The sequence below is a fragment of the Astyanax mexicanus genome, chromosome 16 (genome assembly GCF_023375975.1).
Source record: "Astyanax mexicanus isolate ESR-SI-001 chromosome 16, AstMex3_surface, whole genome shotgun sequence".
In the NCBI taxonomy this organism is placed as follows: domain Eukaryota; kingdom Metazoa; phylum Chordata; class Actinopteri; order Characiformes; family Acestrorhamphidae; genus Astyanax; species Astyanax mexicanus.
The window spans coordinates 38,902,624-38,930,142 of NC_064423.1; the positions used below are offsets into that span (position 1 = coordinate 38,902,624).

A 27,519-nucleotide genomic window follows, 5' to 3' on the forward strand; every position below is an offset into this window, starting at 1 on the left:
TTCCAATTTTTGTTTGGATAACCAAATAAAAATACAAAATACAAGCCGTTATTCGTTTTTTGGTATTATATTCAAAAACGAAAAAACGAAAAAACGAATTGGTTTTTTAATTTTCCGATTTTGATTCTCAATTGAATATCAAATGAACGAATGATACACGGATTATTAAGGGTCATTTAATTAAACTCAAAGAAACTACAATTATTTAACCGCTTTAAATGTCTTGTTCTGTATATGGGCTACAGTTGTAGGTGATACAAACCCCCTTTTTCTGCAGTAAATAAGTTATTTATATTCTGAAAATTTGAGGGTTTGAAATCTCATACAGGACATTTGAAGAAGCTGCCTGTTTTTGGTCTGCTCCACTTAATCAGCCCAGATCAGTAACAGAAATAATCCCAAATTCTTCAGGTTTGAAAATAGATGTAAAAACTAGACAAACATAATTAAACTAAAGGTTTGGAGGACATGAACTGTTTGATTTGTATTCAGCAAAATATTGATTTTAAAATGAAGTTAAGCAACAAGCCAATTTTATTATTTTATTAATTATATTTTATATATTTTTATATTTTCTACTACAAATCACAATTATGCTTTTCAGTAAAGTTCCTTATCAAATATGAAAGCTTTTTATGTAATGCCTGAATAGAAATTCTTAAGATTTAGTGGTATAATATCAAGCAGACAATTGACAAAAATCCTGGCCTGTAACTTAATCTTTGTGTATTAAACAATACAGTGTCCTACAGAGTCACTTTTGCTTTCCTCACAGTGGAACTAAGTGAAACAAGTGAAAATGAACATCTCCAATGTACAGTACCAGTCAAATGTTTGAAGACTCCTTTTACATTGTAAATGTAATATTTTATACTCTAAGACTATATTAAAGCTATACAGGAACATGTTTTGAGTTATTCTGTAGACAAAAAGTGTTAAACCAGAATATGTTTTATACTTTAGATTATTTTAAGTATTACATTTACCTTTGAGCACAGATCTGCAGACTCTTGGTGAGATTTTAATCTCGGTATCTTCATGAGGGAGAGTCACCTGGAATAGTTTTCTCAGCATCTTGAATGAAGGAATTCCTGGATGTGCTGATGTAATGTAGATTTTCTTTGATTTCTGCTTATTAATCAGGGTTAATCTACAGTTACAGTGCACAGAATTTGTGCACCAGGAGTAAAGGCATAAAGTTATCCAAAAGCAGTGTGTAAGACTGGTGGAGGAGAACATGATGCCAAGATGCATGAAAACAACTGATTAAAAACCAGGATTATTCCACCAAATATTGATTTCTGAACTCTTAAAACTTTATGAATATGAACTTGTTTTCTTTGCATTATTTGAGGTCTGAAAGCTCTGCATCTTTTTTGTTGTTTCAGCCATTTCTCATTTTCTGTAAATAAATGACAATATTTTTATTTGGAACAATGTTCATTTTACTCAAACATATACCTATAAATAGCAAAAGCAGAGAAACTGAAGTGGTCATTCCAGTTGTCTCTACACATTTTTACTGTTTACTACATAATTCCATATGCTCCCCTTAATCATTTTCATGTCTTTAATATAAAATCTGCAATGTAGATTACTTTGATTTCTGCTTATTAATAAGTGTTAATCTAAAGCTACAGTAGATACAGAAATCACCAGCACTGTGATCTGTCTTGGTTTCAGCACACCAATTATTTGTCTTTCAATTCTTCTATTTAATGAGTGACCATAGCTTGCTTCTGTAAACTTCCTGTATTTGGTTTAAATGTCTTAAACATGTAGAAAAGTGTTTTCACACTTCCAATGAACCAAACCCTGGTTTCTTTGATCTGGGTTCAGAACACCTCTTTTGGTTGGTCTAAATTGTGGTCCTAAAACTTGCCATTTTGGTTTGAACCAAACAACAAAGACATGATGTACTTCCGATACCTCAATAGAAATATATATATATATATATGTATTGACTAGTTTAATTCAGTTGATTGTGAAAACATGCGATGGTTTCCGTGCTTTACTTGAAAGTGGCAGAGTCCGAACTCGTTCCAATCTCAGATCAAAAGTGCAGCTGAGAGTAAAGTTGAAAGGGAGCCGTTCCTCCTGTGTCTAGAGGAGACGTACATAATCCGCTGGTATTTACTGCTACACAGCCTGCGTTTCCCAGCCTCCTCTTTGGCCGTTCTTCTGCTTTTGGTGGAAAAGGTGAGTTTTATGTACTAGAAAGCCCTGAAACGATGAACACTTATCTGGAGCTGTAGGGAATTTCCTGGGCTCATCCAGCTGTGCTCCATTTGGCGTGCAGCCTCATCAGAACCAGGTGTGTGTATGTGTGTGTGTGTGTGTGTGTGTGTGTGTGTGTGTAGATAAAAAGACAGTGTGTGTGTAGCGTGTCCATATTTGCAGCCTAGCCTTCCTTTCACTCTCTTCAGTCCCGTTTTTGATCAGGGTCCTGTGTTGGTTTAAGTTTTATTGCGTTATGTTTTATTAGCGTGAGAATTAGGGGACATCCTGATCCTGATTTTTTTGCCAATGAGTCTGAGTCATTTGATTTTGAGTATCTGCCGAGATACAGAGTCCTGATCACGATACTTTAGCGATGCGGTAAAAAAAACAACACACATTTCAGTTGTTCCTTGTGTTATTTTTTTATTTATTTGTTTTAAACAACAGTATCAAAACGTATCATTTTTATCACAAAGAAAAACAAGAACTACATGGTCATATACATATTTCCATTTAAATATGCATCTTTTCTTAAATAAACAAACTAAATTCAAAATAAAGTGATTAAAATGAATTTAAATCAAGATTCTTTTTTTAAATGCTGGTATTTCCCTGATTTTTTTTTTTGGGAGGAAGACAGTAATAATAGTGTAGTGTGGTGGTGTAGGCCTGGCAGACTAAATTTAGACTATTTTTAGACTTTTTTATTGTGAAATAATCTCAGGGTACTTTTGATGGTTTATGAATTAAAACTTTTACTCAGTTGCTGAGTTTACTGAGTTTAAATGAAAGCTTTAATTGAGGAAATGAACACTAATAGAGCTGCATATATTGCTTTTTTTGTAAAAGAGGAAACTTTGGCAGCTTGCATGAGAGAGAGAGAGATGGAGAGAGATAGAGAGAGAGATGGAGAGAGATAGAGAGAGAGATGGAGAGAGAGAGAGAGAGAGAGAGAGATGGAGAGAGAGAGGGTTAGATAATGATTTATCGTATGTCTTCAGAAAGGGGGCAGGTGTTGCAGGAGTTAAATATTATTGTCCATTCTTTAATTCCTCTGCAATGTGGAGCTGAAATGAGCTTTAATATGCTTTCATTTTATTTTAATGTTTCATTGCAACTTAAATGCTGCAGCCTCTGCCTTGTGTTGCACCATTTAGGCTATTTAGCTGCTGAGAAGAACTACTACCATTTTGTTAAGCTTGTTATGAAGAAAATGGCCATAACACATTGAAACAATTTTCATTTTTACAAGGAAAATTATCAAATTTATGGGTTTCTTTAGTCGTTTTTACTGCCCCTAACAATAATTTGGACCTCCACATTTACATATATGGCATGTAGCTGACACTTTTATTCAAAGTGACTTACAATTCTTATTGCAGAGGAAGGGTCAATGTAGTGTTTGGGGTCTTGCCCAAGGACTCTTATTGATGTAGCACAGCATTCAGTTACCCAGACTGGGAATTAAACCCCAGTCTCACACATGATGTGATAGCTCACTAGCAGGTAGTGGTGTTATCCAGGTAGTGGTGTTATTGATTAGATGTTTACAAAGTTATGATTGTTGTGAATGGAAATGCGTTAGATAAAGACCTGTTTTTAAGCATATACATCTATATATTTTTTTTATATATATACAGTAGACTGTTATTACTACTAAAACGTAGTACGTAAATAGTCTCTAAAATATCTAAAATACTTTTTTCATCAGAAAGTAAAAACACACGAAAATAATTACAACTTATCTGAACTGCATCAATTTTTCTCTCTTAGCATAAAATGTTTACTTTTATTGTAATCACGACTAAAACAAGACATTTCTTCTGTGTCTACAGCTGATAAAAAAACAAGCACAGAATGAAACTATAGTAAAACAAAAACACAGTATCAGTAAAGCTTTTACAAGCCCCAGACTAAAATTTATATTTCAGTTTGGAGCAATATACTGCAATCTAAGCTTACAAAACCTGAATCAGATACGATATATGTACATACTACCTTACTATGTCCATCGTATATATCCACAAACAACAAAACTGTAAATAACAAAACCCGGACTACAACTCTATCAAGTAACGTTATGAATATGAAGCTAGCTAGACTATCTTAGCAAAACACCAGTGCAACAAAATAAGGCGTGACGTTACTTCTCCAGCTTGGTGTCTGTTTTCAGCTGTTTAGCGTCTCTCACAAGTGAAAGAGATTCCTATATTTATTCTTGTTTGGTCTCTAGGCTGACTAGTCTGTCTTTCTCGCTTTCTGTCTCACAGACATCTTCGGTCTGTTTTCAGCTTCTGCCATAGTGTCTTAGTTAGCGTCTGTAAAGAATTAACCAACCGGGTTTTTTGTAGTCCTTGTAGAACTGTTAGAACTACAGGTTGGAAAGCAGGTTGCAGTTCTTTAAAGAGTTAAAGAGGTGCAGTTCTCGTGAGCGTTGGCTGCTACCGCCTAGGAAAACTAGTCTGAGTCTGAGTTTGAAGCTGTAATTTTACTTCTTTAAAAAGATCAATAGTCAAGGAAATGCTGCCTAATGTGCCTTTTAATATGTGTATACATGAGGAGGTGCTCATAATGTTATATCTAATAGCTGTATATATTCTGCTCTTTTCTTGACAGAGCTCTGCTAGCTGGGGGAGGCTTCTCCACATGGACCTATAGACAGGGCTATGATGTCAGCATCCCCGTCTACAGCCCACTGTCAGCTGAGGTCGACCTTCCTGAAAAACAGCCCGGGTGAGTTTTTGTGCTTTCTTTCATTGTCCTTCTTTAGCCGTTAATCATTTAGAGCAGAGCCGAGTCATCCTGACCTCCTGTGCCCCGTCTCCAGACCCCGCCGCTTCTTCATCCTGTCCTCTCAGACAGCCATCCACCGAGAGTACCGCATCCAGCTGGAGAGACTGAAAGAGGAGAACGGAGAGGCGCTGCTGCTGCTGGATAAGTGCAGTAACCTGTCTCAGGGCGTGGCCTCGGCCCGCAAACGCTGCTACAAGGGCCAGGTGTACGACTACCCACAGATTTTACAGGTGAGGAGCATTCCACCATCAGTAAAAAATCAGTAAAGACTGTAGTTAAGGCTGGGCAATATTGTAAAAAAAAGGTAATCCACTTGGTGCTCAATATTTCCGTCGTCAGGTTTTTAACTGCAGAGGCAACCCGTTGAGATTTGGTCTTAGGTTGCCAGGTCTATATAGAACCCTCCAAGGTGATAGCCAGTTAAATGCGGAACCCTCACTGAGGGATTCTGACAATAGTTGAAAGATCATACTGTAAGATCATACTTACATACTGTTATTTGTATTTTACATGTAATAAATCCTGTCATTTATAATCAAGAATTAAAATTGATTGACATTCATTACAAGATGATTAATTAACAAATATTTAAAAAGGTACCTGCATTTTGTGAGTTTCAGTCAAATACAAATTTTCCAATTTCAACTTCGAATTTAAAAATATATGCATCTTATCTATTATCTATCACTATCTATATGATGGTGCTCTATGACACATACCAACAGTATTGCAATATATCTAAATATATTGAATTAAAGCTGCTGTATTGCAATATGCATCGAGTTGCCAGGTTCTTGCTCATACCCCTCCCTAAAATATATTATTAAAAAATACAAGCAACTTTACTGTAATATAGGGCGCCGAGTGGTCCAGCGGTCTAAAGCGCTGCCACTATGAGCGGGAGGTCGCAGGTTCGAACCCCAGCTCATGCAGCTTTACCATCAAGCTGCCCGCGCTCAGAGGGAGCAAAATTGGCCCTGCTCCCTCTGGGTGGGTAGATGGCACTCTCTCCCCACATTACTCCTAGGGTGATGTCCACAGCACAGGGCATCTGTGAGCTGAAGTATCAGAACCGAGCTGCTGCGCTTTCCTCCGAGTGTTAGCGCTGTGATGCTGCTCGGTAATGCTGCATCAGCAGCAGCTTGAAAAGAAGCGGTGGCTGACTTCACATGTATCGGAGGAAGCATGTGTTAGTCTTCACCCTCCTGGTGTCTTGGGGCATTACTAGTGATGGCGGAGTCCTAATGAGTGGGTTGGGTAATTGGCCGTGTAAATTGGAATGAAAATGGGAAAAATTAGAAATAAAATTATTGAAAAACTTTACTGAAATAATACTGACTGTGTGTTTTTTTGGTGCTACTTTTGATGGGTTTCTGGTTCAGTGGTGGTGTCGGCCACCCCCAGCACATTTCTCTCTCTCTCTATCACTCTATCACTCTTTCACTCTCTCTCTCTCTCTCTCTCTCTCTCTCTGTGGTGGTATAAGCTGAAGTACTAGCTGTCCACAGTGCACATCTCCTGTCCAGCCCCGTCTAGACAGGAAGCATGCTTATCATGTGGGATGGGTGCAGCAGCACATCTGGGAGACGTTCCACCAGGGAAAGAGCCTGCAGGGGGAGGAGAGCACCCTCCACAGTCAAGCTACCTTCTCTCACTATCCGTCTTCTAATCACATACATGTATTAAAACTTAATAAGATACCAACAGTGATCATTCCCACAGTATGATGTTGTATTTTACTGTGGCATACTCTTGATCACCCCCATTATTTTTACCTTTATTCTTTGCCTTTTTAAGCTTTTTAGGTCCAGTCAATAATCGGAAATGCAACAAAATCCAGTGTAGAAGTCAGTAGTATTGTTTATTTTAATAGTATATTGTAAAAAAAAAAGTGCATTGTTTAAAAAAGAGGGGGTGATTTTTAGCAAACAATTCACTGGTTAACAGCTCATGGCTGGCTTGAATTTTGGAAATGGATTAAAAAGGTCAGTTTGTCAAGCCTTTGTCTGTAGTAAAGCAGTGGTGGAACAGATGTTGTTACTGCTGTTACACTCAACTGCAGCAACATTTACACACTTACACACACTTACAGCACATTCACACTTTCACTATAATAACTAGAAAAAGACTCAGAAACACAGAAAACTCTGTCACTATTAAAAGTAGAAGTCTATAAATCTTTAGAGAAATTACAGATGAAGACAGAGAGCGGTGAGTACTGTTATCTACACCTTCAAATAAAGACTCTTGTAAACTGGAGTAAACTGCTACAGGAAGACGTCTGGCTGACCCACATGGAAACAGCAGCTTTAGCCTTTAGCTCAGATTAACATGATTAAAGACTGAGTCTCAGTTTCAGCAGAGAAGAGTTAGAGTTAGTCTGACAGGTGAAGAACTGCAGTAATGAAGTCATTGATAAGATGATAGAGGTGTTCTAAAACTTTTGACCGATAGTGTATGTGTTATTCCAGAACACAGAGAAGACATAGATCTTGCTTTGTTTTTTGGGGTGCATTTTAGTGTGTTTAGTTTTGTGCCTGTGTGAAAACAAACCAAACCATGTGGGGAAAATGCTCCAAATAAATGAACTCATCACATGATCTATGTCTTCTCTGTGTTCTGGAATAACACATACACTATCGGTCAAAAGTTTTAAAACAACTCTATCATCTTATCAGTGACTTTATTACAGCACTTCTTCACCTGTCAGACTAACTCTAATTCTTCTCTGCTGAAACTGAGACTTTAATCTTGTTAATCTGATCTAAAGGCTAAAGCTGCTGTTTCCATGTGGGTCAGCCAGACGTCTTCCTGTAGCAGTTTTCTCCAGTTTACAAGAGTCTTGTGAAGGTGTAGGAAACTGTACTCACCGCTCTCTGGCCTTGATCTGTAATTTCTCTAAAGATTTAAAGACTTCTACTTTTAATAGTTACAGAGTTATCTGTGTTTCTGTGTCTTTTTCTAGTTATTATGATGACAGTCTGCTTTAAGTGTTTAAGTGTGTAAATGCTGCAGTAGAGAGTAACAACAGTAACACAATCTGTTTCACCACTGCTTTACGTCAGATAAAGGCCCATTGACTTTTTAATCCATTTCAAAAACTCAAATTATTTTAATTGCTAGAGAAACCAACTACCGGTGTAAAAATGCTCTTAGTTTGAGGGAATTTTGGTCATTTTGGCTGGACAGTGGTTCATGGTACCTTTCCAACCTTCTATTTTGTTTTGGACCAAAATGAACAGTTTCAGCCCAACCTGTGTGAAACAGAAAGAACCCAAGGTTTCTCTGTAAGTAGGATCAGGCCTGCATGTACCTGAGCTCTGGTTTAATGTGTTTCTGTTTTCTGTGTTGCAGGAGTCGTCGTTCTGTGTCGTGCTGCGCGGGGCTCGACTCGGTCAGGCCACTCTGAGTGATGTGCTGCAGGCGGGATGTGTTCCCGTCATCATGGCCGACTCCTACATCCTGCCCTTCTCTGAGGTGCTGGACTGGAAGAGGTATAGCTGAGAAATTAAGTTCATTTTTATAATTTATTGATTTATCAATGTATTTACAGTCTTACATTGTTTTTCTGTGTTAACGTCGTTGTACTCCTCAAACTATTAAACACATCTTAGTAGACTGCCCTGCACTTTTAACCAACAGAAACAACTTTTATAGGGTTACAAATATGAAAGAACTGTTTGAAAGGATTCCACCTGCTTAAATACTTAATTTTTTGGAAGTCCTTCTTATGAAGAAACTGATTTGAGACCTTGATGTTCATGGCTTGAAGAGGCTCAAATAAAATAGCCAATATGTTGCTCATATGGCACAAAACACACACACACACACAAACAAATATTATCATTGTTTGTCTTTTTCAGGGCATCTGTAGTCATTCCAGAGGAGAAGCTGCCAGAGATGTACACGATTTTAAAAAGTATTCCTCACAGACAAGTGGAGGAGATGCAGAGACAGGTAAGAAATTAGGATTTGTTTTTTTTTTTTTGTGTTTTTGTTTTTTTCCTTATTCAATTTTATTTAGATAGCGCTTTTTACAACAAAGGTTGTCACAAAGCAGCTTTACAGAGAAAAAACAGGTCCACGCCTCTTATGAGCAGCACCATAGAGATTCCAATTTTATGGTGACACAGTGGCAAGGAAAAACTCCCTTTAAGAGGAAGAAACCTTGAAGCCTTGAGCATCTAAAACTGATTTAAACACAATTTTTAGTGGATCCTGATCCTTTTCAAAGTCCTTGTCAGAAAGAAGATTTACTGCTGCTAGAAAGTCAGCAAATTCACTGATAAAGTCAGTTCACTGATAATATCTCAAAATATTACCACGATTGCACGGGGCCTTAGTAGTTAGGACATTCTGGGTTCAAGTCCCTATTTAGGTCCCAATCTGGGTGGAGTTCCCACGTTCTTCCCGTGGGTTTCATCCGGAGACTTTTATTGAAATTATTGAAAAACACAGTGATCTCTAGTGGGTGTTTTAGCGTAAAATACTTCTGCCAATTGGTAGAGATGGAACAATCAGGTTAACTTAGGTTTAACACCTATTAATAAGATCATTAATAAGATAAGATGATTCAGGCAGTGCTCTACCAAACGGCTGAGCAGAACATTGCAGGGTTTAAAAATTGTGTGGACACAAAAGAGAGACAAAAGAGAAAACTGGGACAAGAAGAGTCACGTCTGGCTGACCCACATGGCAACAGCTCTCTAGCTTTACGTGATTAAAAACTACAATAAAACTACAATAAAAAAGCTTGTTATACAGTGATTCTCCTAAACAGTTGAGCAGAACATTACAGGGTTAAAGACTGTAAGAGTGTGGATGCATTGCATTAGGTAAGTCATGCATTTCTGCAGGTAAAAACGCACCACATCTAATTGTGAGTGTAACAGTTCCTAACCAGAGCCAAATGCTGCTGAAACTTAAGGCCCGTCTCACTCGGCCTCGCTGACTAAAGTGCAAGCTGTCATCTCAGGTTTAATACAGTGTGAAGGTGAGGGTAAAGAAGTCACGACCTCTAGTCTACAGCACTAACATTCCTCTCTGTGCTCCTTCACTACGTGTCTCCCTCAATGGAGTGTTACTTCCATTGTGAAAATAACACGGTCCGACAGATCGGCCGCTGCCAAAGATAATACTCCTTTAAGTACGTGCTTTTGATTTTCTTAAGATATATATTATTTCTGCTGTGCTTAATAATGATAAAAGGCCGTTCTGACAATGTGTGATATACTTTTATCAAAACAAGTGGTTAACCACGCAGTGTGTGTGTGTTTTGTGTGCTTTTTTAACCTTAACTTTATTCCTGTTGCCAAACTCTTCACAGCAAATGAATGTAGAACCGTTCAATTACACACAGCACCCGACGAGAGATGGAACATCAGCACTTTAGCACTTTATTTTATTCAGCAAAGAGCTCCCCTGACACTTTTAATGTAAATCAGTTGATAATTTTTTTACATTTTTTTTTTTTATTATTTTTTTAATCTTTTATAACAGCTCAGAGCTTCTCAGTCATGGATGATGGTGTGTTGTAACACTCATAACTGCAGTATAATGCATCATCCCTCAAATCTTTTACATAGTTCTTCTAGTTGTGTGCCATCACCACAGCGTAATAAGCAACAGGCCCAAAGATAATAACTGGTGTTATGTTGCAGAACCTTGTACTTGCACCACCAATCCAGATTTTAGCAGCAGAGTCTACAGAGTCTGTGGTGCCCAAACGAGTGGTCCAGTGGACTAAGGCGCTGCCACTATGATTGGGAGATCGCTGGTTCAAATCCCATTTATGCAGCTTGCCATCAGCTGCCGGAGCCCCGAGAGAGCACAGTTGGCCTTGCTCACTCTGGGTGGGTACAGTACAGTAGATTGCGCTCTTTTCCCTCATCACTTCTAGGGTGATGTGGATCATCACAAGGCTGTGTCTGTGAGCTGATGAATCAGAACCAAGTCACTGCTCTTTCCTTTGAGTGTTAGCGCTGTGATGCTACTCGGCAACGGTGCATTAGCAGCAGCTCAAAAAGAGGCGGAGTCTGACTTAACATGTATCAGAGGAGGCATGTGCTAGTCTTCACCCTCCTGATGTTGGGGCATCACTAGTGACAGAGGGATTCCTAATGAGTGTGTTGGGTAATTGGCCTTGATAAAAATAAAGTAAATAAAAAGATGCCCAAGCTTTTGCATGCATCTGTAGATCTAAAAAAGGTGAAAAGCTGGATATCCTTTACCAAATGTTTTAAGTTGAAGTTGGAAAAATGGCAACTGTAATTAAGCGAACTTAAAACTTTGTTTTCTTCAAATTCTGTTAAAACAGCAGTAAAATGCAATAAAGTTGCTGTCACTTTTATGCAAATTAGCTGTTACTATTCCCAACATGTTTATCTAACGTTACAAGCTAGTTCACGCTTACCTGTAATAGAAGTACAAAACGTATTATTTGAAATTTCCCTCTGCTGACTTGTCACTGGCAGTAGGTACAGATCCCTCCCTCAAAAGAAGTCTGCTGGCTAATCCTGCTGTGTACTGTTTGAGATTTTCAACCAAAATGACAGAAGTGGCGTTTCGTCAACTGAACTAGCTGGTATGGTTCTGGTGGTGGTTGACAGGTGAGGGGTGGATCCAGGGTGATTCTATGCAGGTTTTTTAGCTTATTGTGACATCACAATAAGGAAGAAGCATCTAAACAAAAGGCTCATAGAAGCAAATGATTCCTGACACCTGACAACTCTTTTAGCTGATTGAAAGAATATGTATGGATTTTTTTTTTTAGGGGGTGTTTTTGTAGTGTTTCTAGGGGTAGTCGAGACCCAAATGGAAATATAAAAGCACACAAAATATTAGTTTTGCTTAATATATCTCCTCTAATGGGCTTTTAGCTCTTTTCTTGCAACTGAATAAGTGTAAATCCTCTATTTCCCCTATTTTTTATATATTTTTTAACAATCTAAAGCCCTTCACGGATACCGCTTTTGCACTGAATCATGATTTTAATCACCTGATGAATTTTACATTTATTTTTTTATTATTGCACAGGCTGCATTGGTGATATTTATTTATGCATGTTCTTGTTTTTGGCACTGCATTGCAAATTTAGCATGCAACTGTAAATAAATTCTAGAGAATATAATATAATATATAATACTGAGAATATTGCAAAGTTTGACCAACAGAGGGTGTAGTTGACCATTTCTCCTCACCAGATGATGCACAGTACCATGATTTTAGGACTTATGGGACTTATTCAGGTCCCCACTGCATGTTTCACGGTCTCTAGTTTGGAGATTGCATGTTTCATGGAGCTCTCTCTCCCATGATCAGGCCTGTAAATGTGCTGTTTTAAGATGTGTGGTCTGGTCCTCTTTTGTTGGCTGTAATTTGTGGTGCTTTAAGTGATCTTCCACTTCTTTAAGATGGTTGCAGCGCCGCCTGTGATGTCGTAATTGTGGTGGAGAAGAGAGCGTCTCGGGCCCTGTGAGCAGTAGCAATATGCATTTATAGCAGGAAAACCACCTTGTTTTTGCTTTGGAGGAGGCAGAATTGATTTAGGTTAAACAATTTGTTAGCGAAGTGCTAAACAGCTGCTGAACGTTAACAGCGGTCCGGATTGGCTCCTCGGCCGTGTTCTACAGCGAGTGCTGGAGAGAGACTTCCTACAACGCCGTTTGGGTCAGCCCTGTAGAACAGAACCCATACGAGCCTCATTAGGGAGGGGAAAGAGTCCGAGTCAATCAAAGCTCTGCGACTCTGAGGTGCTGTAATCCCGTATGAACCCGTGTGCAGTAGAAGTATCGGCGCTGGCTGAATGTTGCTGGAGACGGTTTAGTCTCACAGCGCTGATATTCCTGGGGTGTAGGCTTACTTGCATGTTTTCCTCATGACATCAAGGGACTCCGAGCTGCGGCTTAAAAAATGCCTCACCCATCAAATAGTTTTACTGTTGTAGGAAACAAACACTGCAGAACAAATGCTCACACAGCTCTGATGAATCTGTTTTACTTTTCACAAATTCTTTGTATTTGTATTACTATTTTTAATTGATTTATTTGTATAGGTTTTATAGTTTTAGTTTTGTAGTTGAGTTTTCTTTGGAAACCAAGACAAAAAAACCTGAAGCTTTGGAGACCAAGTAAAACCAAACTTTAAAGAAAAAACTTAAAAAAAATAAGTAAAACCCTACTTTGTAGACCAAGTAAAACCAGATTTTAGAAACCAAACTTTGTAGACCAAGTAAAACCAGATTTTAGAAACCAAACTTTGTAGACCAAGTAAAACCAAACTTTGGAGACCAAGTAAAACCAAACTTTGGAGACAAAGTAAAACCAAACTTTGTTGGAGACAAAGTAAAACCAAACTTTGTTGGAGACAAAGTAAAACCAAACTTTGTTGGAGACAAAGTAAAACCAAACTTTGTTGGAGACAAAGTAAAACCAAACTTTGTTGGAGACCAAGTAAAACCAATCTTTGTTGGAGACCAAGTAAAACCAATATTTGTTGGAGACCAAGTAAAACCAATCTTTGTTGGAGACCAAGTAAAACCAATCTTTGTTGGAGACCAAGTAAAACCAATCTTTGTTGGAGACCAAGTAAAACCAATCTTTGTTGGAGACCAAGTAAAACCAAACTTTGTTGGAGACAAAGTAAAACCAAACTTTGTTGGAGACAAAGTAAAACCAAACTTTGTTGGAGACAAAGTAAAACCAAACTTTGTTGGAGACAAAGTAAAACCAAATTTTGTTGTAGACCAAGTGAAACCAAACTTTGAAGACCAACTAAAACCAAACTTCAAAAACCAGGTAAAACCAAATTGTGTTGAAGACCAAGTAAAATCGAACTTTGGAGACCAAGTAAAACCAACCTTTGGAGACCGAACTTTAAAAACGAAGTAAAACTAAACCTTGGTGACCAAGTGAAACCAAACCTTGGAGACCAACTAAAACCAAACTTTGTAGACCAAGTAAAACCAAACTTTGGAGACTAAGAAAAAAAAAAAACTTTGTAGATCAAGTAAAAACAAACTTTGTTGGAGACCAAGTGAAACCAAACTTTTGTGTCCCGATCCTAGCTTTAAGGCTTTATATCCTTCAAACAGAGGATCTTGTCGATATGTTACATATTACGATAAAGTGGTTACAATTTGAGATCACAGAATATTATCGATACCGTAAGCAAGGAGAAATGAACCACTTCTGACACCAATCTTTACATGTAAACTAATATTTAAAATTGATACTGTGTTTTTGGAAATTAATACACTACTGCAAAAAAAAAAAAAAAAAAAATTGCGATGTGATGCAATATCGATATTTTCTAATGTAGCTGCCGCAGTGGGATGGATGTTAACGCTTTCTCAGGATAATTACTGTAGTGAAGAAGCTCTAAGGAGAGTTTGAGAGTTTTATATGTCTCTGACTGACAGAAGAGCAGCCAGCTTTCTTTCTTCTCATGCAACTCTCTCTCTCTCTCTCTTCCCTCGTAAAAATTCTTGCTGGCGTTTGAAGGGGGCGGGGCCGAGGCTTTAGTGGGTGCGGTTTTCTCTCTGCCTCCTCCCGGTCGGAAAGGAAACTTTCATCACGGGCTGATTTATGGGCGGCAGCGCTCCCCCCGGGACCCCAAAGTCTTTTTGAATCCTCTTCCCTTCTCCATAAAAAGAAAAGCTGTTTTTGTGTTGTTGTATTTCTTCAGCGTTAAGGGCCGGACCCTCGGGGGCCGTGATGGAGGGGGTGGGTTAATGTGCCGTTCGGAGCTCTCTGTAGACCATATGACAACAAACATGCCAGTCAATAAAACGGTCCGGTCCGTTCAGCGACCTCGACCTCACGCCACAGCACCCTTCCTCATCCTGTGATTGATGATGTGGCTCCCAGTCTGCCGTTAGTTTAATAGTTTTACTGTATAGTAAATGATAGCATAATAAACGTTACACTTTTTAGAGCATATGTGGATGTTGTCAGAAGCTGCGCCGTTACCAGTTGGAGTAAATGGGTCTCTAATGTCCAGAAGGGATGGGACAAAATAGCAATTTCACTATATATTGTATTGTATGCATTATATTTTCAATACATGGCGTCAAATACGAATATTTTTATTAAATCATAGGCTCTCTAAAGTCCCCCAAACTTGCTTTTATGCATATAAAATCATCAGTGATTTACAGTACAAATCCAAAGTTTTGGCATGCCTTAAATTCAGAGTTTTTTCATTATTTAAAAAAAAAAAAAAATCTCCTTAATTTTTTATTAAAGTGTCAGTTCATATCATTTTGTTTCTAAATGGACAACGGATAAAATATTGTGTTTAATGGTACCAGTGTGCTGGAACGACAATCCCTGATGAGCATTAAATATATTCATTCTAAAAACTGTGGTGTCAGGTCGCTTTATGCGGTTCTTCTGGCCACGTCACGCGTCTTTACTTACTTACGTCACACGCACAGCCTCTAAAAGAGGATCCGGCTCAGTTTTACTGAACGCGAGCGGCTGGTGGAGCAATGGAGACTTCAGAAGAGGAAACTCAGAGCTCAGTAGCTCATTCACTCATAGTAAAACCAAAGAAATGAAGGAGTGAAGTTTCTGATTGAGCTCTCTCTCTCTGTCTCTCTGTCTCGCTCTGACTGAACATAACCTGGAATCGGATTCATCCACTGAAAGGAGACTGAATCTCACCCGCCCAGTTTAAAATGATTCTTCCGCATGCTCAGTGCAGTCACCCATTCTCACCAGAGAGTACCCTAAATCCTAAATTTACGGCAACAGCTTTAATACTAAAGTCATCCAACCTATAAAGAAAATCATATGGAATTATTTAGCAAACAAAAGTGTTAAACAAACACGAATATGTTTTATAGTTATACTTTTAGATTTTTCAAAGTAGCACCTCTTGCTTAGATTAGACAGCTTTACACATCTCTGCTGGATTTTCCTCGTCAGCTTTATGAGGTAGAGTTCAGGAATTCAGGCTTTCAGTTAACAGCTGTGCTGAATTAGTCAAGAGTTAATAAATTATTTGAATTTCTTGCCTCTTAATAAAGTCTAGCTCTATTTGAGTAATGTTCTAATCCAGATTATGAAGAATTATTCAACTAATTAAGAAAAATTGAAGGTCAGTCAATATGAAAAGAAGAACTTCAATAACTTTGAAAGTATTCTCAAGTGCAGTCACTGCAAAGACCATCAAAAATGTTATGATGAAACTGGCACTCATCAGGACCACCCCAGGAAAGGAGAAGTTTATCTGAGTTAGCGCTGATAAGAGCACCTAAAGACTTCGTCACCTAGTATTTTGGTTTGTTTAACACTTTTAAAAGTTACTACATGATTCCTCATGTGTTCCTTCATAGTTCTGGTCAGTAAGCTGGTAACATACTTAAGGAAGTTAATGAGGCTGGACCTCCAGCCACTGCTGAGAGTGCCGGGTCACACAGGACTCAGCATGCTGGCGCTCAGTTCTACTGAACCTTTTAGCAGGAGATAGCAGTGTTACGGGTAATTAACTCTTATGGACTCCTCTCTCCTCACAGTGGGGCTCTGAATCTGCTAATAGATCAGGAGGAGTCTGGAGTTTAGAAAGCATGCTCCCGCCTGTATAGATACTGTTTCATTAGGTTTATGATTTATAGCTAATTTGTATTTGTATAAATAACACAGCCCCTGTATTTATATAAGTGTTTAGTATATTTTTAGTAACAGTTTATATAATAAGACATTCTGTGTTGGTTTAAAGGGTGTTTAATATCTTATCATCTAATCTTACTGACCAGTTCCTTTAAAACACTGCAGTCACATCCACATCAGTGTAAGTTATACTGGGTAGATATGATGTGATCTTTTTATATAGTTAGCTTATTAGCATTATGCTGTTTAGTGCTGGTATAAAAATAAAGAAAGACATACAAAAATGAGGGGATAGTTTTATATAGTTTCAGATATTGAGGGATGTTTTTCGTGATCCATTGTGAAACTGCAGACTCTATGGCTTTGTTCACACAATAGGTTAGAGTTTAGGTTTAGGCTGTTCACACAATCTTTTTAAAGTGGCACACATTCGCAACAGAGCAGCGCTTCACGTTAAGTTTCACTTTAATTCTTGTCAGAATGGGCAAAATGCACTAATAGACAAAGATTCTCCAAAACTTTAATTTTGAATACTTTTTCAAGAGTTAAGTCAAGGGGCTTTTATTGTCATTACATCTGAGTGCAAGTACACAGTCTCCGCACGTGGGCACGTTCGCCTCCCAGCTCTGGGGTCTTGATTTCAAGTTCTATCTGGGTGGAGTTTCCATGTTCTCCCAATTTCTGCGTGGGTTTCGTCCGGGGTCTCTGGGCCTTTCCACTGTCCAAAAACATGGGGATCAGGTAAATTGGAAACTCTAAATTGTCCTGAAAATTGGATGCTCGTCTGTGAATGTGTGTGTTTGACTGTATGGTCAGATATGGATTGGCACTATGTCCTGGGAAAGTGCTATAATGTTATCTTATTTCCGGTTCAGAGTACGCTGTGCGCTATTGGCTGCTGATGTATGTTGAGTGTGTGGAATGTAATTGTAAGCATCCTTGAGTGTCTTAAGTAAGTAAATGTTGCCCACTTTCGATACTTATTTTAGGCTGTTCACACAGTCTTTTTAATGTGACCCATGTCTGACATTTGTCTGATTGCTAGAATGCTTCACCTTAAGTTTCACTTTAACCCTTGTCAGAATCTCAAGAGCTATGAATGACTTCAGACCGTAGCTGAGCTCATCACAGAGAATTCACTTTAGCTTTTTGAAAGGGACGTGTCATATTGTAGCTTCGTCTGGCCAATTTATGGCCAATTCATGACACGAGACATCTAATATTATTGGGAAAAAACACAATTATTGCTCAACAGTATCTTGTTTTTCCGCCACTCAAGCCCTTGCTCACTGCTGTTGTCCATTTTCTCTCCATTCACTGGTTTCTTTTCTATTGTTTAACGTAAAAGTTGCAATAATTCCTGCAAATCTGGACGATCAGACAGAGTTGCATTACTGCAAATTGGATATGTATCGGATTTCAATACCACATATTAAAGTGACTCATATCAGAATTCAAAATGTCAGATTAAGTGTGTGTCAAACGCCATACAAGATCAGAACTGGTCCACATTTACCTGCTGTGTGAATATAGCTTAACTAATTTTTTTCCACCTCCTGAGAACTCTCTTCAGTGCTGATGGCTGGACCTTAATATTATAATGTATGTTAATAAAAGCTTGAGGACACCAGATATTCTCCTTAAAGCTCATTGTAAAACAAAGCATCAGAACTAGAACTAAACTTATTGTGTAATTCAGTTGCCTTATATCTACAGTTCTTATATCTTCTCAATGAATATGCAACATTATTTAGTGTAAGTCTAGTGTACATCCAGCGTTCAGCTCTAAAAGAAGTAATAAAGCTTGACCTTTGACCTTGAGCTCCTGCCCTAATCGCACTGCAGACCTAGGCTTGTGCCACTTCAGTGGAAAAGGCTGAAATACTGATGGGCTGAAGTGCTCGTAACTGTCCGGAGTGGTCCCTGCAGTCATGTCACCAGGATTTAATGGGCTGCATTGGCTTTCAGAGTGTGTTATGGGTCATAAAAGGCACAAGAAGCATTTCAGGAATGGTAGCTGTCCAGAGTTGGAGGCCACTGCATTAGGACTGGCTGACATTGGTAAAAAAAATGCTGTTTTGTGATGTTTAGAGACATTTTCATGATACCTGGTGTTGTATATACACAGTATTTTGATGCATGGACAAAAATTGATTACAAGTACAATTGATTACAATTTGATAAAAAATATTGTTACAGTATCTCACATAAGTTACTACACCACATAGCAGTTTTCCAGCATAATAACGACCTTAAACCTCCAAGATGCTTTGCTGAGGAAGCTGAAGATAAAGGTAATGGTCTGGACAGTATATACCCAGATCTATACCCTCTTGAGCAACTGTGGGGCATCCTAAAGCGTAAAGTGGAGAAGCGCAAGCTCTCTAAGATCCACCAGCTCCTTGATGTCATCATGGAAAAGTGGAAGATGATTCCAGTAACCTGTGCAACCTCTGAAGCTCTAAAATATTGATATATTGACATTTTAGGCACAATTTAGCCATTGGTTTCATTTGCCGGCATTTTAGACGTTTTGCTATTCTAGGTGGTTGCTATGGTTAGTATGGTTGGTGTTGCTAGGTGGTGCCTATGAAATTGCGTTGTGGTTTCCGTGATGTTGCATTGTAACTGCTATACAGTTGCTATATTATCCCAGATAGTCTCAGGTAGTTGCTACAAGGGTTGCTATGATATTCAGGAGTGCACGCTATGTCACCATATACAGGGCCCTCTCAAAAAAAATAGAATATTTTTGAAAATTACTTTATTTCAGTTATTCAGTTTAAAATGTTAAACTCATATATAGATGTTTTACACACAGAGTGATCTATTTTAATGTTTATTTCTTTTATTGTTGATGATTATGGCTTACAGACAATGAAAACCCAAAAATCAGTGTCTCAGAAAATGAGAATATTATATAAGACCAATTGGTACTTTTGGCAGTGTGAGCAGTGTGCCAAGTCCTGCTGGAAAATGAAATCCGCATCTCCATAAAAGTTGTCAGTAGCAGAGGGAAGCATGAAGTGCTGTAAGATTTTGTGGGAAAACAAAACTGCACTGACTTTAGACCTAATAATAAAACACAGTGGATCAACACAGATATTGTGATTTAATTGCTGGATTGTTGTTCTCTCTGTTGATTTTCAGGCTCGCTGGTTCTGGGATGCGTATTTCCGCTCCATGAAGGCGATTGGTTTGACCACTCTGCAGATCATCAACGATCGAATTTACCCGTACGCTGCCCGCACCTACGAGCAGTGGAACAATCCTCCAGTCGTGGTGAGTACACAAATTTTAGAGGTGGAAACACACCAGGAGGGGGGACTGTGTGTCTCTAAAATATGAAAGTATTTTAGATTTATAGATTTATTTAGTTTTTTAAATGTATAAATTTGCAATGTTATAGCAGTGAAGAGGACTGATCAGAAGTGACAGAGAATATACAACAATATATATAATAAAAATCTATACATACTGAAAATACAAGATAACGTTAGAGAAAGCATGGGTCCCCAGTAAGGTACTTTTATCACTTATATCAGCACTTTTCACATTTAAACATCCCATTAAGTCCCACTTTCAGCTGTTACTTGCATTTTAAAGAGATTAAGAGCATGGCGAAATAATCACTGACTAACTGACTAATCTACAAAATAATCATTAGATTAGTCGACTACCATAATAATCATTAGTTGCAGCCCTAGTGTCGTATGTCTTGATATGTCAACATTCATTCAAAAAACACTTTAAAGTTGCTTAAATGATATTAGGAAGAAGATAAAAGAGTTAGTTATATTTACTGTATTTTCTCACTATAAAGCGCATTTAAAATCCATTAATTTTCCCAAAATTGCCTGTGTGCTTTATAATTAGCTGTTCCTTATGTATGAATTGTACCAGTCAGGTATTAAGGAGCATAAATCCACTCTGCTGAATTGCAGAGTTATACAGTACTGAGTTTTAGTTTAGTTCTCCAGCACAGAGACTGGAGCAGCATTAGCATAGCCATTAACCATGCTAAGCGCTAGCTCTTGAAATGTTCACAGGTGAGTATATAGGACTGTAGCTTGCTGCTAACACTGGCAAGCGCTGCTGGAGCACTATCAGCATTTGCCGCTAACTGTGCTAAACGCTAGCTCTTTCGGCATTCAGAAGTAAGTATATCAGACTCTAGTCTGCGCGTTTACTGTGTAAAAAGCAACGTGGGAAGAACCGCTAGCTAATATCACCCTGGCTTACCTGAACACTCAGAGTTCTTCAGTTTTGCGCTGTTGGGTGGCATTTAATGCTAATGCTGCTGCACCCAGCCTTAGTGGAAATCTGGAAATCTAAGCTTACTCTACATAAAAGGAAGTGCTTTACTCACCCAAATGAGCCGTTTTGTGGAGATAAATCTGTGTAGATTTACATCCAGCACTTGTTTAACTTATAAGAAAGTTTTTTTTTTTAAGAATTACAGTTTTGTTTACTTAACTTAGCTTTACTTAACTTAGTTACCTCCCCCACCCACCACCACCACCACCTGAGACCTGCTGAATTAGAAGGAAAACATGGCGACACCCCTGTTCCTTACTAGTTTTGCATAATGTGTCTTATAATCTGGTGCGCTTTATGTATAAAAATAGGCCATAAAATAGACGTTCATAGATAATGAGCCTTATATGTTAATCCATATTTCAGTATAGATACAAAATGATCTACCTTCTGAACTCATCATTAGCAACATTGTGTTTACATCACTAAATAAAACCTCTAGTATGTCTAGTAAGGCTTTGGAACAAGAGTTAATTATAGAAAACTTTGATCAGATTAGTTTTTAGATTAATTGTGTGCATTAACATGTTAATTATGACTGCACAAGTAGAAATCTTTTTGGTTTTTGGCTGGGTTTTTTTGGGTCACATTTTTAAATAGAAAAGTGTGAATCTGGTCAGTTTTCTTATTGTAAGTGTTTTATAGACAATGATTGTGTTAATCTTTTATTTTTTTTTATTTTAATTTCTAAAAAGCTAAAGTAGAGGAATAAATGAGGTAATAAATAAAAGTTACTTCAGAGAGAGAGAGAGCGAGAGCGTCACTCGTCCTCCAGCACTGTGTTTTTTTTAATTGCGTCACTGCTGTTGCGGTGCTGTGGAGATGCAGACAGCCTGGCAGAGGAATTGCCGCACTGGGAGCATTAATCACCGGCGGCATCACCGTCGGCCGAGGCTCTGAGCTCAGCACCACATGCTGGGAAGCTGTGTGCCAGTCACCTCTCGCTGCAGGGGTCAGGAAAAGCAGCTCTGAACTCCAGAGACCGCTCTGATTGGTGGAGGTGTGACTGCAGATTTAAAATAAGCTCTGTAACATTGATCTAATGCTGCTTATCCTTCTTAGGGAAAATGTTTAAGTAGGCCTGTCTTGGTGATAAGTTTTAAATTCTATTATACCTATATTTTTGTCCTTTTAAGACCATTAAATGGCATTAATACAATAACATCAAAAAAGACACCCTTTTAAACACATTAAACTTTGAATTAAAAGTGTCCTTCTGCTAAAATCCACTTTGTTCTTGTTCTTTGTGAAATACACATGAAACTCTTCCTCAACCTCTTCCTCATTGTCTGCAGCAGCTAGTAAAAAAACATTCAGAAAAATGAGTCGATCAGGAAAAGCACCGTGTCTACATCATCCCGTGAATTAGTATTGGTGGCCACGCCCACCTTGGGTCGGAACCGCCCACAGGCAGAGCTGAAGCCGGGCAGCGAAGCCGTCTCGTCAGATAGGAGATAACTAACAGCGCTAGAACAGCATGCAGTTCATTCCTGTGTTATTTGTGCGAATAACACATCAGTGTTCTATATGCTTTATCCAGTAATTCAGAGCTAAGAAACAAATGGTTAGAATTAGTCTATGGAGGAACAACACCACCAGCCAAGTACAATTGAGATAGGTAGGTGTATGTTCAGTTTACACTAGTTAAAAGTAAAAATCCACCTGGACTTTCTGGATCTCTGTATGTAACTATAGGTTTAAATAGGATCTCCGGTGGATTTGGTGTTTTACAGAGACTCCAAGACTAGGTCAGTGGCTGAACTGCACTTAGCAGGATATTATTACACATGTTGTAAAGTAACAATTGACATTGCAAAGACGGTTATTAATCTAACTGTTGTCTGTCTCGCTGCCTCGCAGTGCTGTTAGCCAATCAGAAGCGATATGTTTGCATGTATGAAAATTTATAAGCAAGAGCCGAAATCCTGTCGTCCCCCCGGCAATGCTCGCTCTAAAACGTCTTATTTAAACTAGTAGTCAGAATTTAAAATTCATATTTAATATATATCCACAGGGAAATTCCTCCTGAAAAATATAATTCATGCTGTAGAGGGTTAATATCTCATTAGCAGTTGAACTTGACGTTGTATTGATGTTCTCTATCAGCTCCTCTGTATCAGTCGTCGTTACGCTGCTGTTCTGAAGGAACCCAGACTCCGGAGAGGTTAATTGTGCTGTGTTTCTGTCCTTTGACCATTCCAGCGCTCGAGCAGAGATGAAATACTTTCTCTACATACTCAGTGGAAACACGTTGAGCAGAACTGGAACAGAGCACTAAATAAATCACACGCTTTTTTCTGCCATTCTATATCCACCGGGACGTAATTGAAAGCACATTTTCTGAACTCTGCTGGTGCTGGTGGAGACGCTGTCAGGGCAGGGTGCTTTTTTGTGAGCTTAAAAATAGGCACTACATACCATATGCATGGCTTTTATATATATATATGTATACATTTTTTTTACATAAATTGGAGTTCATAAAAGCAGTGCATTAGTAAATAATATAAATGTATTGAGTGGTAATTGATGGTACATTTTAAGTGGACAGTGGACATGGGCAAACCACTGTTTTAGTTAAAATGATAATTTCTAAAAGTTAATATGAATGTATTAGTTAGTCGATGGGTATTTCTTTTTTTAATCACCATGGGGAAGCTACTTATATACAGGTGCATCTTTAAGAAAAAATTGAATATCATTGAAAAGTGGCTTTATTTCAGTAATTCAGTTGAAAGTGTGGAACTTTTAGATTATATAGATGTATTACATACAGAGTGATCTATTTTAAGCATTGATTTCGTTTATTGTTGATATTAATGGCTTACAGCCAATGGAAACCCAAAAATTAGTCTCTCAGAAAATTTTAATATTGTAAGTCCTGCTGAAAAATGAAATCTGCATCTCCATAAAAGTTTGTCCAAAACAGAAAGAGATTAAGTTTGGCACCAGAGGGTGTCAAAATTAGAATATTAAATAAGAACAATTGGAACTTTTTGCAGTGTGGGCAGTGTGCCAAGTCCTGCTGGAAAATGAAATCAATTCCGCACCTTCATAAAAGTTGTCAGTAGCAGAGGGAAGCATGAAGTGCTGTAAGATTTTGTGGGAAAACAAAACTGCACTGACTTTAGACTTGATAATGAAACACAGTGGATCAACACCAGCAGATGACAGACATGACTCTCCAATCCATCACTGATCATCAATAAATTTTACATTTCATTTGTAAATCAAGGGATCAGAGTCTGGAGGAAGAGTGGAGAGACACACAGTCCAAACTGCTTGAGGTCTAGTGTGAATTTAAATGTGTATATATATATAGGAATATATTGCTCCATCTCTGCGTTTTGGATAATGCTTTAATGTCTTGTTATTCTTTTTTTAACTTCCACAAATGAAAATTCCTCTAAACCGAAAGCTGTCCAGCGTAAATCTCTGGAACGCTGTTGTCTCTCCTGCCAGTATAATAATGCAGCTCTTATTTTAGAGCGGTCGTCGGCCTCAGTGATGGTTTGGAGGTAAACGTTTAGAGTGTTGAGCTCCTATGATTGAACCAGCGTCCACGCTTTCATCTGGGTTCCATTTTCTCCTAATCCCAAAGCTATACTCGCATGATCCCAGCTGCAGGACTCGCCAAGCCCCCTCGGCCCACATGAAACAGCCTGCAATCCCTCACCGTCACTCAGGCTGCCCGTACCTCCACCGCTCACTGTATAACAAAACCGAACCTAGTAACGAGGCTTCACCACCAATTATAGCTTCTCCACATACAGACTCTACCTGTTCAAATCAAACAGCTACTTCAGTACGTTTCATTCATTTCTGACTGAGCTGTGCAAATGTGTGCACACATAACTAGTCTAAAGGACTGTCTGGAGCAGATAAACATGAACCTATTGATAATGCTGGGCGATTTGACCCTTAGATCAATGTCACGATTTCTGGAGTCACATGACTACGCAATGCAATATTATGTTTTTAATGGGAATGGTACATAAACACAGTTTTTGGGCTTAGAAATTGTCTACAGTACAAGAATCTCTAATTCTCCTGAAATTGGTGGTCTGGGGTTTACTTTTATTGAACTTTATTTGCACTATCTAGAAGCTATCTGCTCCCAGTGCCATGTGTGGGGTTGCCTGATTGGTTCACGCAACCAATCGTTGATTTTGTTATATCATTGCTTGAACTTACAGTCCAGTTTAAGCAAAATAACAAAAAGCAACAATGTCTGAAGAGTTTAATCTCAATATTTTGAGAAAAAATTAACATGTGGAGTTGCGCAGTTAATCCACAGTTCAGACTGGGTTCTTGTATGTGAAACCAAATCACAAACAATCCCAGAATTGGTCCTGGGTCCAGGATTGTGTTCGTAACAAGTGTTAAGTGTAGATCTTAGCTCACAGCCTCATGACAGCTGACTTGTGAGCTTTACTGGAACTTCATAAGCAAGTTTCTTTCCATTATGGTACTCCATACAGTATTTCAGTACATTTAATTATTTACAGTATATATTTTTTTATTAATAGTGGAAATGTGTTTTAAAACACAACAGTGCTGCTTACATTTTTTGAAAAATTTTCTGAACTTTAAAAAACATGACATCCAACCATCTTGGTCTCACCGCGATCAGAGGCACACTGCTGTTGCTGCAGCTCAGCTCTTCCTCCTGTCCCGCCCCTAAACCCATACATCACCCAGTGCCCCTCCCAAACTACCCCTACCATTTGTTCAGTATTTTTTAAATTTGAGCTAAGGGTGGAGTCAGCTAAATCCGGGGGATTAGTGATCCTATAATAGGTTTTCCAACAGTACAAGATTTATTGCCAAGAAACATTGTTACTACAAAGAAAATACCAAATATACCAAACAATTACTACAAACACCTGACTATCCATTTTTTACCCTGGCTGCAAATGTCCTTACTTTTTTGCTGTTTTTTTTCCATGACAAAAAGCAGGTAAATTCAGAAAATTAAAAAAAAATCCATTTTGAATTTACCTGCTTTTTGGAGCATGCTATACAAATAAAACAGCAGAAAAAGTAAGGAAATTTGCTGCCAGGGTTGAAATTAATAGTTAGGTTCATTTTTTTATTTTGCATTTTCTTATTTGCATTGAAAATTGACAAAAACTATCAATGCCATCGTTTAGCTGTCATTCTGAACTTGTATTTTCTAAAACACACCAGACTCCCAGACTGAAGTTTGAGGAACCCACACCCCTGTGTTCCTCTTTATTCACTTTATCACTCATACATCCCAGTGCGGGGTTCGTACAGTCATTAAAAACCTGGAAAAGTCATGGAATTTCAAAACTGCAATTTCAAGGCTTAAGGAATTTCAAGTTTAGGAAACACAAAACATAAAACACAAGTTTTGGAAAGTCATGGAAATTGGCTCTACAGATCTTTGTGTTTCCATTCATTGATGGAGAAAAGCTATTTTAAGCTAACAAATACATCAGCTCAGAGTTCATTTAGTAATGTAGCCCTACACAATGGAGCTCTCAGGATATATGACACACATTTTATTATTGAAGATTGTGTATTTTGTAATCAAATACATTTTAGGCCTACTGTAATCAATTTCGGTTATTGTTTTAGTTGATTTTTGGTTTTATTGTCCATGTCTGCACTGGTTTTAAAATCGTATGGTTATGAAAGTTTGCCTTAAAGTCATGGAAAAGTAATGGAAATGTATTGGTTAAAAAGTGTATGAACCCTGACAGTGATTCTTTAATTATTTCTCCTCCACTAGTGTGTGAGTGTCAGACACTTCAGTGAAAATTTCCATTAGGTTCTATAGCTTGGTTTTATGAATAGGATTGCTGACTGATGTTCAGTGAAGGTTGCTTATTGGACTGTGGTGGACATTTAACCACTGGACTCTGGAGTGTGTATGATCACCTGCACCAGTATCCCACAAGAATCTTACCAGAACCCACAGCTCTGGTTTGCTGTGAGATATAGCCTGATATATGGACAGCTAGTCTAGAGTGTGGGAGCTTTAAACATGTTGGTTAATGAAGCTACAGCCTCTGTTATTTGTAGACGCAGTTACTCTTGTTTTGAGGGACTGTAATTAAAGCTCCTGTTTAATGAATGAGTTCATGAGCAGATGTCAGAAGCTGCCAAAAAGCTGTAAAGCTTTTACTTTTATGTTTTACATTTACGGCATCTAATTTCCGTACAAGCAATTGTAAAACGTCACACGTCAGGTTGTGTACTGGAGTTGGTGTGTCTGTATGTTCTGAGGAGAATTCTTACATTTAGAACTTTTGACAAGTATCCGCTAGAGCCATTGTGAGTTTTTGAGATAAATAAGTAAATAAATAAAAAGCTGCAATAACACATTAAATATGATGATGTAATGCTATTTTTAAGTACTGGGCATCACCTCGAATGGACTTTGCTTCAAGTGCCAACCTCTGCAGGTGTGGAAGCTATTCACTCCCTGTGCCAAGTGTGGGGTCACATGCTTGGTTCATTTTGTAAGGTGACTGCTTCCACTTATTGCATCTCTTACGGCTAGCCATGTGAAAGTCCAGTGCAAGCAAAATAATAAGAAGCAGCAAAGGGC

At 38.3% G+C, this 27,519-nt stretch overlaps 1 protein-coding gene and 1 long non-coding RNA gene across 3 annotated transcripts in view; both read left to right on the plus strand.

Moving 5' to 3' along the window:
- Positions 1-27,519, plus strand: part of LOC125782188 (uncharacterized) — a 114,220-nt gene that overhangs the window by 56,933 nt on the left and 29,768 nt on the right. The gene's annotated exons all lie outside the window — the stretch shown is intronic.
- Positions 1-27,519, plus strand: part of ext2 (exostosin glycosyltransferase 2) — a 61,412-nt gene that overhangs the window by 6,636 nt on the left and 27,257 nt on the right. For both annotated transcript variants that reach the window (XM_007232900.4, XM_007232899.4), the window contains exons 5-9: positions 4,837-4,953; positions 5,048-5,243; positions 8,368-8,507; positions 8,877-8,970; positions 19,776-19,907. In XM_007232900.4, coding sequence (XP_007232962.2) covers positions 4,837-4,953; positions 5,048-5,243; positions 8,368-8,507; positions 8,877-8,970; positions 19,776-19,907 — 679 coding nt within the window. The remainder of the gene's footprint in view (positions 1-4,836; positions 4,954-5,047; positions 5,244-8,367; positions 8,508-8,876; positions 8,971-19,775; positions 19,908-27,519) is intronic.